Below are 13,200 nucleotides of genomic sequence, written 5' to 3' on the forward strand. Positions count from 1 at the left end.
GATCCTCTGAATTGTCACCTCAACGCCCCTTCACAAAGGCCCTCTGACACACACGACAGACCTGACCTTTTCAGGGAAACAGGCAGCTGAGGAGACACAGGTGCTGGTTTTGGGGTGTGAGGACTGCACAAAACAAGGGGCCTTGTGGGGCTGGCTCCAGGTCTGTTTGCTGCTATACCAGCTCCCATGCTGCTGTGGGTTTGTGACACCCGAGCCCAGACAGAGGCCCTCCCCAAGATGAGGGCTCAGAGTGGCTGATGAAGGCTTTGCAAAGTTTAAAGACAGATGCTGGCTTTGCAAAGCCCACACGCTGTCTGTGCAGCAGGCTCTGACATGGTAGATACCACCTCGCTCACCAACCTGTGAATATCTTCCTCATTTTCATTCCTACTGAGTATGGAATGAAAGAAAGACATGAAAGTGGTACCCTTATGAACACAGATATCCACATTATTTAGAAATTGCGCTAACCTCAGTCCAGAAATAACTATAAACACCAAGGATTCTCCTTGGCGAATGCCTGCCCCATAAAGAAAAAGGGAAAGCTTGTACATACGGTTTCCTTCATCTGAATTTGGTTGATCTTTATTCTGAATAACTTGTGCTTGAATTCTCCATTAAAAATGAATTTGTCTCCATCTTCTACCTCCTTTCCTTTAGGACTTTTAATCAGAACACGGGCTTTACCACAAGCCAGAGACTGCAGTGTTCTTCTCAATTCACTGTCCTCTGAATGGGGAGCAAACATAGGCAATGGTTGGGGTAAAGTGAGCAAGAGTTGGTCAATAATGACAAGAAATCAATTCAACTGCAATTGAGTTTACTTGCTTCCCTTTAATATTATTTTCTCCTTTGCTGTGGCACTGGGTATGGAACCCAGGGCCTCACATAAGGTAGCCAAGTGCTCTACTACTTTGTTATACCCAATCTACTTCTACTTATCTTTAATGTTCACAGTAGGTTTACCTACCTATCCCGGTGGCCATTTTTATTTCTTCAAAGCTGAATCCATCACCTTCGTTGAACATAAGTAACACCAATGTCTGGAAGAGGGACACTTGGAACTCCTTCTTCCCCTGAAAGAAAAAGAGCTGTCACTGAGAGGCTGTGTTCAGACACGCTTGGCAAGTCAATAAGCTGCTGCTGTTCTTAAACTTTTGTGTGTGTGTTTAAGAATTTACCAATAAAGCCAGATGCTGCTGGCCAGACCTGTAATCCTGGCTACTCAGGAGGCTGACATCTGAGTACTTAGGTTCAAAGCCAACCTGGGCATGGAAGTCAATGAGACTTATCTCTAATTAATTACCAAAAAGCTGGAAGTAGAAATGTGACTCAAAAAGCAGAGTGCTAGCCGGGCGCTGGTGGCTCACGCCTATAATCCTAGCTACTCAGGAGGCTGAGATCTGAGGATCGTGGTTCAAAGCCAGCCCGGGCAGGAGAGACCGTGAGACTCCTATCTCCAATAAACCACCAGAAAACCAGAAGTGGCGCTGTAGCTCAAGTGGTAGAGCGCTCGCCTTGAGCTGAAGAGCTGAGGGACAGCGCCCAGGCCCAGAGTTCAAGCCCCATGACCAACAACAACAAAAAAAAAGCCAAGTGCTAGCCTTGAGAAAAAAAGGTCAGGCAAAGCATAGCGTACGGTCCCTGAGTTCAAGCCCCCCCGGAGCAGCATATACAAAAAAGAACTTATCACTAGCCATCAAGTTAAGAAGAAATTATGTTTCTAAAATTCGGTTACAAAGGGACAGAATGACTTCTTTTAAGTTATTGCATTTAAAAATTCTTCTCTTGAAGCCTAGCATGGCTGTACATGCCATGTAATCTCAGCACTGAGAAGGCTATGGCAGAAACATAAATCAGAGGCCAGCCTGGGCTACATAACAAGATTGAATCAAAAACTAGGCTTGGTATAGAGGACATGGGGTAGAGGGTCAGAGGGCAGCTTCAGATGCAACCTCCGGGGTCCAGAGACCATCCCTGACTCATGTAGACAGTTACAGGTGTCCTAAATAAAGATACTGAGCAAGAAAATGATTGGGATGCAGGAAGTCAACTGTAAATAAAATATGTGGTGCTATGTAGACAACAATGTACAACGACACACAAAATGTGCATGTACAATTTACATAATGTGCAGATAAGTAGGATTTCCAGCTCTTAATGGGGGGGGGGGGAAGGGGCTTCAGCAAAGAGCATGCTGACACTCTGAAGGCCCTCTTTGGTAATTATATAACCTGTTCACTGACACCTACAAACAAAAGGAAGATGAAACAGCAAACTTAAAAACCATGTGGTAAGATGCATGGAACTAAGTCAGGAAGTGGCCCTCATGCTGCTCCAAGGGCCATCCTTCCCCAAGCTGCAGGAGATGGTCTCCCTTCAACCCTGTGGTCAAAAGCAGCACATTGTCCAGGTGCTGGTGGCTCACAACTGTCATCCCATCTACTCAGGAGGCTGATATCTGAGGACTGCATTTTGAAGCCAGCCTGGGCAGGAAAGTCCATGGACTCTTATCTCCAATTAACTACCAAAAGTCAAAAGTAGAGCTGTGGCTCAAGTGGTAGATGACCAGGCTTGAGTATAAAAGCTAAGGAGCAGTGGTGCCTAACAGAGTTCAAGCCCCAGTATTGGAAAAACGTCAACAACAACAAAAAACCCAAATAACACCCCACTGTAGTTCAATTTGTAACTCTTTGGCTGGGAGAACACAGAAATGGAATGCATGTTCACAACACTGTTTTCTTCAATTGTGCTTTTATGAGGTTCTTCTTCACAATCAGTGCTTTTTTCCCATGGGAAAAAAAGGTAATTCCTGATTACTGAATTTTGATAAGTGAAACAAATAGCACTTTAACTGCTACTCATTTTACTGACCTGGAAAACAAGCTAAATAATAATGCAATCTTTCCCTTCTTTCCTACCAAAGTTCAAAGATATTTTAAGCATCCCATCAACTCACAAAGCAAGATAAAATGAAGCCAAAAACTGACCTCTTTAAACTCTGCTTTCAACACCGCATGCCCTAGTGTCGTCTGCCACTGAAGCTTCCGGCCACTGTGCTTGCCCAGGTAGAATGTCTTGAATACCTCTTGAAGTCTGACCATCTGCCAAGAGTGGGAGACACAGGGACCAAGCTGAGCACATTCATGCAACAGCTACACACTAGTTTTTACAGCAGAATTAAAGCAGAGTCCTTAATTTTGTTGTTTACTTCTCTGGATTCTACTACCTATGAAAATGCCCACCATCCTCAGAGCTTGGAACTTCCCATTACAGTTCCCAAGTTGGTACTTAATATCAGAAACATTGTGTCCTACAGACCCCATGCCTGCCAGCCAGAGCCAATAACACATATAGTCAAGTGCAGCCAGCACAGCACAGGCCACCCTGGGTCAAGGTGGTGTCTGCAACACCTGTCCTGCCTGCTGCTGGGCTTCCCACTCCCACTTCTGCAGTGTTATAGACAGGCCTAGACAGTTCCTTTTCCACACTCTGGAATCTGACATCTGACTAAATAGGTACTTTAGGTGTTCTGGAGAGACACCCACTCAAATATTAAAGCCTAGGGCACTACGCAACCTACATTCACATGATGCAGGAAAAACATTATTGCGAGAGAAATGCCACAAATGTGGCTGATGGTCATTCTTTGAACTATACTGTGTATACTTTCCATCTTGTACTTTTTTTTTCCATGCTGGTACTAGAGCTTAATGGTACAGGGCCTGGATATTGTCTGTTGGCTTCTTCATTCAAGGCTGGTGCTCTACTAACTGAGCATTAACTCTACATCTAAGCTCTTCGCTGGTTAACTGGAGGTAAGAGTCTCTCAGATTTGTCTGTCTGGGCTGACCTCAAACCTCAATCTTCAGGTGTCAGCTTCCCCAGTAGTAGAATTACAGGCTTGAGCACTGGTGTCCAGCTCTTGCACTTTCTTAAGTATAACTGTTTTAGGATGAGAAGCAGCAACACTGGCAGTGCCACAAAGACCCACCAGGAGCATAAGATGGAGAATTTCTGGCCAAGGTAAATTGGGTCTTAATGGGAAGAGAAAGAACAGCTGCTGAGACAGGAGCCTAGAGTCTTCCTGAGAAACTGTCCATGTGAAGCACAGACACCTGCAGCTGTCACAGCAGAGGGGACCTGGCAGACATGTGGGGACTGGCAATGGACAAAGCTCATGTGTCAGGGACTACAAGCTAGCCCAGCCCCGAGGGTAAAGTGGGGCAGGGAGAAGAGCAACGTAAAAGGGGGCCTTGTGCAGAGCTGAGAAACAAAGGGACATGCTGGCCAGCTGCTGAGAGGGCAGACATGGAGCGAAGACAGAGGTAGAAAAGACAAAAATCAAAGAAAGGCTACTGAGCAGTGCTACCAACACAGAAATTAAGAAATGAGCCTGTCTTGCAAAGGAAATCTGTTTTATGAGGGACTGGATGCCAGTGTCTCAGGAGAGACCTCAAGGGGTAGACTTTGACTTTCCCTAACCTGGACTGGCATAATCCCAACTCCTGCCTGCACTGTCGACTTTTACCCACTCCTCTGCTGAGGACAGAATCCCTTGTCCTTAGTCCACTAAAGGAAGCTCTCTCTGTCCAACCGAGGAGCTGGCCCTTCTCCCTCATTTGCCATTATTACTGATGGTGTGAGCATGCTGTAACATGCTGGAGTTCTGCCTCCCTAACCCCAGGATTCCTCGCAACCCAAGGAAGCTCAGTACCCGGCAGCTTGGCTGACACGTCAGGCCCCTGACAGTATTCTCAGGACTTCAGCATTACTGAAAGCTGAAGGGAAGGATGTTGAGGCAAACACAGACCACAAGCAAGGCAGTCACTTTCAAATACAAATACCGCCTCCCAGAGACCACAGAAGACACCAGGCTTTGACTGCCATTGGGTGTCCTAGTGGCATCAGGTGGGTGGACACTCACCTCCGGAGGGAGATGCACTTCCGTGGGTGTATATGTGGGCCAGTAGCCCATGGTAAGGACGTTAACTGTAAGGTCTATAGGACCTGGAGAGCTCTGGTTCTGCATATGCTAAAAACAGATAACACACACACACAATAAAACCCGAGGTAAAATATTTTGGATTATCATCAGAAATAGAGTCCAGAAAAGAAAATGGTATAATGTTAAAACAATGGTTCTCACATGTCAGCAACTACTTTGGATTCTAGAACATACTCTGCTCCAGCCAATACTATGCTTTCACCTCAACAGAAGTGACTTTTCAATTGCTGGCTATGCACCAGAAACAGACCCTTAGGCCCACTTAAGCCAGTGGTTTAGTTAAAAAAATTGACTTACCTGCTTGAAGTGAACCATGATGTCCTTGGAAAGCTCCATATCTTTGAACATGCCCTCCAGCTTGCTGGTGAATGCTGCCCCGCACTCTGTATCAGGAGAGGTAGGAAGGATGGCTCTCACCCCATGGGGCAGGGGCAGGATCATGAGGCCCACCCCACCATCCCAGCGTCAGGCCCACCCATACACTCACCGTGCTTGAGCTTCGACAGCATGGACTTCTCAGCATCAACTGAAGCACTCTTTCCAACAAGCAGCCTCTTTGCCAAATCTTTTTTGTAAAATGCTTCAAAAACATCTTTACCTGTGAAACCACATAGAATAAAGCCAGGCTTTCGACAGCTGATGTGAATGACTTGCTAAGGTTATCCATTTGGAGAGGGCCTGATACTGATCTTGGGGCCACACAGCACCCGTTTCTCACCATGGATGAACCTGAACAGGATCATGATCTTGTCCAGGATCCTCTCCAGCTCTTCATCTGTGGCTTCCTTATTGCCTGCTCGTAACTTTGAATCCACATGCTTAGCTGAGAGAGTAACAATTAAAGTTAGAAAAGAACTAGTGGGAGGCAGCTCAGAGGTACAACACTTGCTTAGTGTACAAGCTAGGTTTCTACACCCAGCACTGGGAAAAAAACAAACAGCCTCTGAGTTCTACAAGCAACTGATGACAAAAGTAGAGGGTTTCCTATGAAATGTAAATCCAGAAATGGAATCTTCAAAGTAGTATGCTTTGAGAGGGAGGTAGATAAATGAAAAAGGGAACAGAGAACAAACACAGCAAGGACATGCAATGTACATATGAGAAAAAGGAAGCAGGAAACATGAGCCCAGTCTGGGGATAGGGGACACGACATGGAAGAATGGTAGAAGAGGCAACTCCACAAGAAGCATTGGATAACTACATGGACACATTAAATTGTAACCCCCTGTTCAGCCTTTTGAAGTTCAGCAAAGGAAAGAAAAACTCAAGCACATTTTTTTCCCCAAGTGGTCCTTATATAGGTTAAAGTGTCTTTTTATTTTTATTTTGTGTGGATCAAGGAGCTTGAACTCAGGGCCTAGGTGCTGTCCTTGAGCATTTTTGCTCAAGACTAGTGCTCTACCACTTGAGCCATCACTCCCCTCCTGGCTTTTCTGGTGCTTAGAGACAAAGAGTCTCAAGGACTTTCCCATTTGGGCTGGCTTCAAACCATGCATGAGCTCTTATGTTTCTAACCCCAGATAAACAGCAACTGGGTTCCAGAACACATACTGAATGCCACAGAACTAGAAGGACCCTTCCCGAGGTGTGTTAATAAGCGAAAGGTTATGTTCAGAGCATTGTTCTCAGGTCTTTGAGTACTTAAAATGAAGGGATGAATGTGTTCCCTTTGGAGCTTCTTGCTTCTGACGCTGCACAAACCAGTCTCAGGTGGCTGGGACAGTGACATAAGCCCCCATGGCAGACCTCAAGACTTCCAAAGTCCAGGCGCCCAGGTTCCCAAAGGTTTCATGTCCATCCTCTGTAGGAAGCCAGTGGATCCCAGGGTAAAAAAGCCCAATTACACTGTTCTGACCATTTGTCATTTCACTTTTGGTCTAAAACTAGTATTTTCCCTCATTGCCTAGTACTCTACCAACTAACTGAGCCACGCCTCCACCCCATGTTCATTTCCCTTATTGTTGCTTTTATTACTTGTTATCTTAGAAAAAATAGCTGTGCACCAGTGGCTCATGCCTATAATCCTAACTCTTTAGGATGCTGAGATCTAAAGTTCATGGTTTGAAGTCAGCCCCAAGCAGGATTAAGAGTTAATGAGACTCGGGCTGGGAAGGTGGCTCAGTGGTAGAGTGCTTGCCTTGCAGGCATGAGGCCTTGGGCTCGATTCCTCAGCACCACATAAGCAGAAAAAAAAAAAGCTGGAAATGGCGCTGTGGTTCAAGTGGTAGAGCGCTAGCCTTGAGCAGAAGAGCTGAGGTACAGCGCCCAGGCCCAGAGTTCAGGCCCATGACTGGACCCTCCTCCCACTCCCCCCCCCCCCCCAAAAAAAAAAGTCAATGAGACTTTTTTTTTTTTTTTGTCAATGAGACTCTTATCTCCAATTAAGCACTAAAAAAAAGCTAAAAGGAGAGTTATGGCTTAAGTGATGGGACTAGCCTAGAGCAAAATAGCTCAGGAACAGTGCCCAGGCCCTGAGTTCAGGCCTTAGGAATGGCATAAGAACCAACAGAAAAAACCCTGCCCTTGTGAGTGCTGGTTCCTCACACCGACAATCCTAGCTAATATGGAGGCTGAAATCTGAGGAACCTAGTTTGAATTTAATCTGGAGAAGAAAGTCCACAAGTCTCACTGGCAATTTGCCAGCCGTGGCTAAAGTAGTTGAACATTAGCCTTGAGCAAAAAAGTCAAGACAGAGTGTAATGCCTTGAGTTCAAGTCTCAGAACTAGCACAAACAAAAAAGCCAAACTGCCCCTTTGAGATCTTACCTAACTTCAATTTAATTCTGGGTGGAGGATATAAATATGGCGATTAAAGATTATTTCACATTAAGTACCACCCAATACTGATAATGCTGTCCTCACAAAGCAAGGGCATTCACACACTTGAGCATGACTTGCTTATAGTCCAGACAGAGGCTTATGGCTCAAGTCCAGGATGTATACACTATGTATATACTCTGCATGGGATGCCAGGCTTCATATCTTTACTTAATCCCTACCATGTTTTCCCTGATGGGTGTGCAGAGGAGACATGCACTGCTGAGAACTGTCCTGATAAGGCTTGATATGAATTCTGAACTACTTTCCCATAAGGAGTTGACCACTTGGGGAAAAAAATATACTCCAGTCCTTTTTTATTTTCTCCTACTAAAAGGCCAGGACTGTGTTGTGCTACCGATCAATTCTGCAGGCTTGTTCGGTCTCTTGTTGATGAACGTCTCGAAGGATTCCTTCATCAGGTTGATGAAGCGCTCATTCCTCTGGAAGCACACCTCTACGACATGGTCCACTTTGTCCTTGAAGTCCAGCAAATCTTGCACCATGTCTTTATCTTTTTCAGGATTGATAACAATCGTTGTCCCAAAAGTCTGCAGAAGCAAATAAATACCAAATCAGGACCTGTCCTTACAGTCTATGAGCCCAATTGCATTTCTTCAGGCAACCACACAACCTGCCGGCAGCCCTGGCCTTGCCTACTAGATGCCAGTGACATCTCCTCTGCGGTGGCAGACACTGCCCAGCATCCCCGCAGGAAGACTGGGTCCGGCATCCAAAGAGGTCCTAAATTAGCACTAGGCATCACTTCTGCTCAACACAACACCCAGAGAGATTCTGCATGGCACCGTACAAGTGATGTAGAAAAATGCTTGCAACATGGAAGCACGAATCTGGGCTATAAATCCTAAATTAGGATTGCTCAGAAATATAGCAACAGGCAGAACAACAAACCATACCAAAGCATATAGCAGCTCTAAGCAAAAGCATGTCTGGTGAGCAGATGCACCAACTGCTGTTTAATGGTAGGACTGTGCAACTCAGCTAGTACTTATGGTGAGGACGGATGCTGCACATGTCCTCTTGGACAGTGTCCAAGGTTGGTGTTATCTCAGATGCTAAGGAAACATATGAGCAGGTGACTTGGAGGGAAATGATAAAGCACCATCTTCTATGTCTCTATGATGGGAATCGATAGCCCCTGACAACAGTCCAATTCCCTGCCCAGGGACATTGTGTGCATCTTGGCAGGCACTGTCCTGGGGACCACAGGCCCCACCTTGATGTACTCGCTCCAGTGCTGTAGCAGTGCGTGCTGCCCGCCCTTCACCCGGCTGAACAGCTGGTACATCTGTGTGAGGTCTGGCACTCTATTCTCGTCCAGTAGGTGGTCCAACCCTGCAAGTGTGCACAAAGTGAGAGGTTACAGCAGAAAGCAAGTGTCCACAACATAGTGAACAACACACAAGTTAGTGTTTAAGCTGGAGATTCAAGGAGTATGTAAACCTCTGCTTCTATGCAGGTTAAATTGTTCCGTTTAAATGTGGAACTGGACTGATGAGGAAAAGCTGAATTTCCTCAGTATGCTAGGGTAATGTATTCTTCGTTCACAAAAACCCTTTGTAAACTATAGCAATAATAGCCAAAAAACATTTAGACAACAATTTTCCCTGGGAAATGCATGATCCTAGTTATTTCTGTTTTAGTCCATCAGGCACGTTAGGTCACGATTGGTGGTTATACCTAGGATCTAGCTCCTCAAGATAATGTGCTTAAGCCGGGCGCTGGTGGCTCACGCCTGTAATCCTAGCTACTCAGGAGGCTGAGATCTGAGGATCGCGGTTCAAAGCCAGCCCGGGCAGGAGAAACCGTGAGACTCCTATCTCCAATAAACCACCAGAAAACCGGAAGTGGCGCTGTAGCTCAAGTGGTAGAGCGCTCGCCTTGAGCTGAAGAGCTGAGGGACAGCGCCCAGGCCCAGAGTTCAAGCCCCACGACCGACAAAAAAAAAAAAAAAAAAAAAAAAAAAAAAAAAAAAAAAAAAAGATAATGTGCTTAAGGCCAGTGTTGGCAAAAAGTTAACTAGACCCCAGGAACTCTTTAAGGGACCTTATACAGGGGAGGATTGTGGTCTCAGGAAAGACCTATGTGCGAAGTAACAAGGCGAAAGGGAAAAAAAGGGGTAGGGGTGTGGCTCAAGTGACAGAACGAGTATCTAGCAAGTGTAACGCCCTGAGTTCAAACCCCAGTGCTTTAAAAAAATGTGTTTATTAAGAGGTAAGCAATATGATATAATGATTTATTTTTCAGACTTGTTTCCAGTTTTTACTATTTTGGGGGGATCAAAATTATTATTATTTTGTCAATTGTGGGGCTTGAACTCTGGGCTTGGGCACTGTCCCTCAGCTCTTCAGCTCGAGGCAAGCGTTCTACCACTTGAGCTACAATACCAGTTCTGGTTTTCTGGTGGTTAATTGGAGATAAGAGTCTTACCGACTCTCCTGCCTGGGCTGGCTTTGAACTGTGATCCTCAGATCTCAGCCTCCTGAGTAGCTAGCATTATGAGTCACCAGTGCCTGGTTGGGGCATTAAATTTTTTAAACTGATTTTATTCACAAATAAATGGAGGAATATTTATTATTTACCACCTATTTTAAAGTTCTTAACATCAAAATATTTTTTAAAAACATAACTTTAAGGGCTGGGAATGTGGCTTAGTGGTAGAGTGCTTGCCTAGCATACATGAAGCCTAGGGTTCAATTCCTCAGTACCACCTAAAAAGAAAAAGCCAAGAGTGGCACTGTGGCTCAATTGGTAGAGTGCTAGCCTTGAAAAAAAGAAGCTCAAGGACAGTGCCCAGGTCCTGAGTTTAAGACTCAGTATTGGCAAGACAGCAAACACACAACACACATAAAACACTATTATTATGAAGGTGTTGTACAGAGGGGTTACCATTTCCCCATTTCCCCCTCCCATCCCTGCCCACAAGCTGCACAGTTCCTTTTTTATACAGTATATGTTAAGTACTATGACTGCATTTGTTCACCCTTCCTCACTCCATTTCTCTAAGATGTTCTGATTTATTTCCTTGGGATGCTAGCACCACAGCTTCAATTCAGGGTCTAGGTGCTGTCTTTAGGCTATTCCCCCCCCCCCCCCCCAAGGCTAGTACTCTACCACTTGATCCACAGTCCACTTTTGGCTTTTTAGTAGTTAATTGAAGATCTCATGGATCTTCCTGCTCTGGTTGGTTCTGAACTGCAATCCTCAGATCTCAACCTTCTGAATAGCTAAGATTATAGGTATGACCCACCAGCGCCCACCAGATTTATTGTCTTAAATTTCAAAACAATTTTCCAACACTAAATCACAGTAGCAATCAGTTAGATTTTCTCAGTATTACTTTCTGGCCACTGGAGAAGCAGCTAGGCAGAGTGAAGGAGGTAAGCTCTACATACTGCCCAAGCTGCATGCCTCTAGTCTGGGTACCAGGTATACACCTGGCAGTTGGCACATGCAGATGTGTGGTGAGGGGTTGTAGTGCGGCGTGTAGATCCCACACTAAAGCTCCAGGTGCTTCTTATGACCCAAGATTACTTCTGATCTATTGATGCAACTTTTTTTTTCTGTCAGTACTGGGGCTTCTGAACTCAAGAGCCTCAAACTCTTGTTGAGCATTTTTCTACTCATGGCTGGTGCCACACTTCTACTTTTGGCTTTTTGCTGCTCAACTGGAGACAAGAGTCTCAGATTGTCTGCCCGACTGTGTTTGAATGGTGATTCTCAGATCTCAGCCTCAGCTAGGAATATAGGCATGCCTGGCTTTGGAGGGGTTGGAATTCAGGGCCTTACACTTGATAGCTACACAGGCCACATCCCTAGCCACTAGATGCATTAATAAATAGATAACTAAATATATATATATATATATGAACTAAATAATAGTATACAAGGGTTTCAATCCCAAAAATAAGGTTATGAGCACAATGTATCTTGGTCAATGAATGCATTTGTTCTTGCAGGGCTTGGATATGAAGTACTCATTTATATGGAAATACACTGGCTGCAAAGGGTTTTTTGTTTTTATTTATTGATTTTTGTCAGTCGTGTGGCTTGTACTCTGGGCCTGAGTGCTGTCCCTCAGCTCCTCAGCTCAAGGCTAGCGCTCTACCACTTGAGCTACAGCACTTGCTTCCAGCTTTCTGGTGGTTTATTGGAGATGAAGAGTTTCACGGACTTTCCTGCCCAGGCTGGCTTTGACCATGATCCTCAGATCTCAGCCTCCTGAGTAGCTAGGATTACAGGTGCACTGGCACCGGCTGTGAAGGGTTTTGTGTAGTGTGAGTAGAAAATGTATCTACAAGGGAGCTGTGGCTCTCAACTTTCAAGTCATGTGGTCAGGGACCACATCAAGCTTCTGAGCTGTTTCCTGTTTGTTTGTAAACAAGGACAATGGTTTCACAGGATCACTCTAACTCTGAAAGACATCTACCTGAGGAAGAGGCTTGGGTGAGCAGATATTTGACAAGACCGGCTCTCCTTCCTATTGGGTTTTAAGTATCTCCTTGGGGAGAGCACGAGCATCTGGCAGAATACATGTGGGGCATGTTACCAGGACTTCTACAATTAAGCTTTTAGGATCCAAGGGCTTGAGAGAGAAGCTGCTCATTTCAAACTCTAAATGGCTTTCAGACAGCAACACTGCACACGTAAATGATTAAAAGGGACAGTATGTTGAGGGCTGGTGGCTCAAATCTGTGATCCTACATACTTAGGAGGCTGAGATCTGAGGATCAGAGTTCAAAGCAAACCCAGGCAGGACAGTCTGTGAGGCTCTAATCTCTTCTAAACTACCAAAATGAAAGCAGAGCTGTGGCTCAAATGGTAAAATGCAAGCCTTGAGCAAAAGCAGCTCAGGGACAGTGCCCAGGCCCTGAGTTTTAAGCCCAAAGAGCTGAGTACTTACGTGTGTGGGCGTGTGTGTGCGCGCGCACGCACGCACACTCTCTCACTCTTAAGAACACTCTTTCCCAAAGAAAGCGAGTCTCTGCCTAGACAATGTGGATGATTTGTTTGCTCTCTACACGGAGTAAGCGGGAAGAACCCGACACGTGCCAGTGCATGTCCACAGGTAGGTAAGATGCATAGGATAAGACAGTAAAGAAATAAAGTCCAGGGCTGGGAAGGTGGCTCAGTAGTAGAGCACATGCCTTGCATGCCAGAGGCCCTGGGTTCAATTCCTCAGCACCACATAAGCAAAAAGAAAAAAGCTGGAAGTGGCGCTGTGGCTCAAGTGGTAGAGCACTAGCCTTGAGCTAAAGAGCTGAGGGATAGCGCCCAGGCCGAGTTCAGGCCCCATGACCGGAACCCCCCTCCCAAAAAAAGAAGTAAGTCCATGCTGAGAGCTGCCGCTTCCC

The 13,200-nt window shown here is 45.5% G+C and overlaps 1 protein-coding gene across 2 annotated transcripts in view; it reads right to left on the reverse strand.

Annotated features, from left to right (window-relative positions):
• LOC138817641 (cullin-4A) overlaps positions 1 to 13,200 on the reverse strand; it is a 38,688-nt gene that overhangs the window by 4,785 nt on the left and 20,703 nt on the right. For both annotated transcript variants that reach the window (XM_070008135.1, XM_070008137.1), the window contains exons 10-18: positions 9,063 to 9,181; positions 8,184 to 8,376; positions 5,727 to 5,831; positions 5,496 to 5,606; positions 5,306 to 5,391; positions 4,928 to 5,035; positions 2,991 to 3,104; positions 971 to 1,076; positions 557 to 729 (exon numbers count right to left, since the gene is read on the reverse strand). In XM_070008135.1, the coding sequence (XP_069864236.1) occupies positions 557 to 729; positions 971 to 1,076; positions 2,991 to 3,104; positions 4,928 to 5,035; positions 5,306 to 5,391; positions 5,496 to 5,606; positions 5,727 to 5,831; positions 8,184 to 8,376; positions 9,063 to 9,181 (1,115 nt within the window). The remainder of the gene's footprint in view (positions 1 to 556; positions 730 to 970; positions 1,077 to 2,990; positions 3,105 to 4,927; positions 5,036 to 5,305; positions 5,392 to 5,495; positions 5,607 to 5,726; positions 5,832 to 8,183; positions 8,377 to 9,062; positions 9,182 to 13,200) is intronic.

Source organism: Dipodomys merriami, unplaced genomic scaffold (assembly GCF_024711535.1).
Source record: "Dipodomys merriami isolate MVZ:Mamm:240054 unplaced genomic scaffold, mDipMer1.0.p SCAF_70, whole genome shotgun sequence".
NCBI lineage: Eukaryota > Metazoa > Chordata > Mammalia > Rodentia > Heteromyidae > Dipodomys > Dipodomys merriami.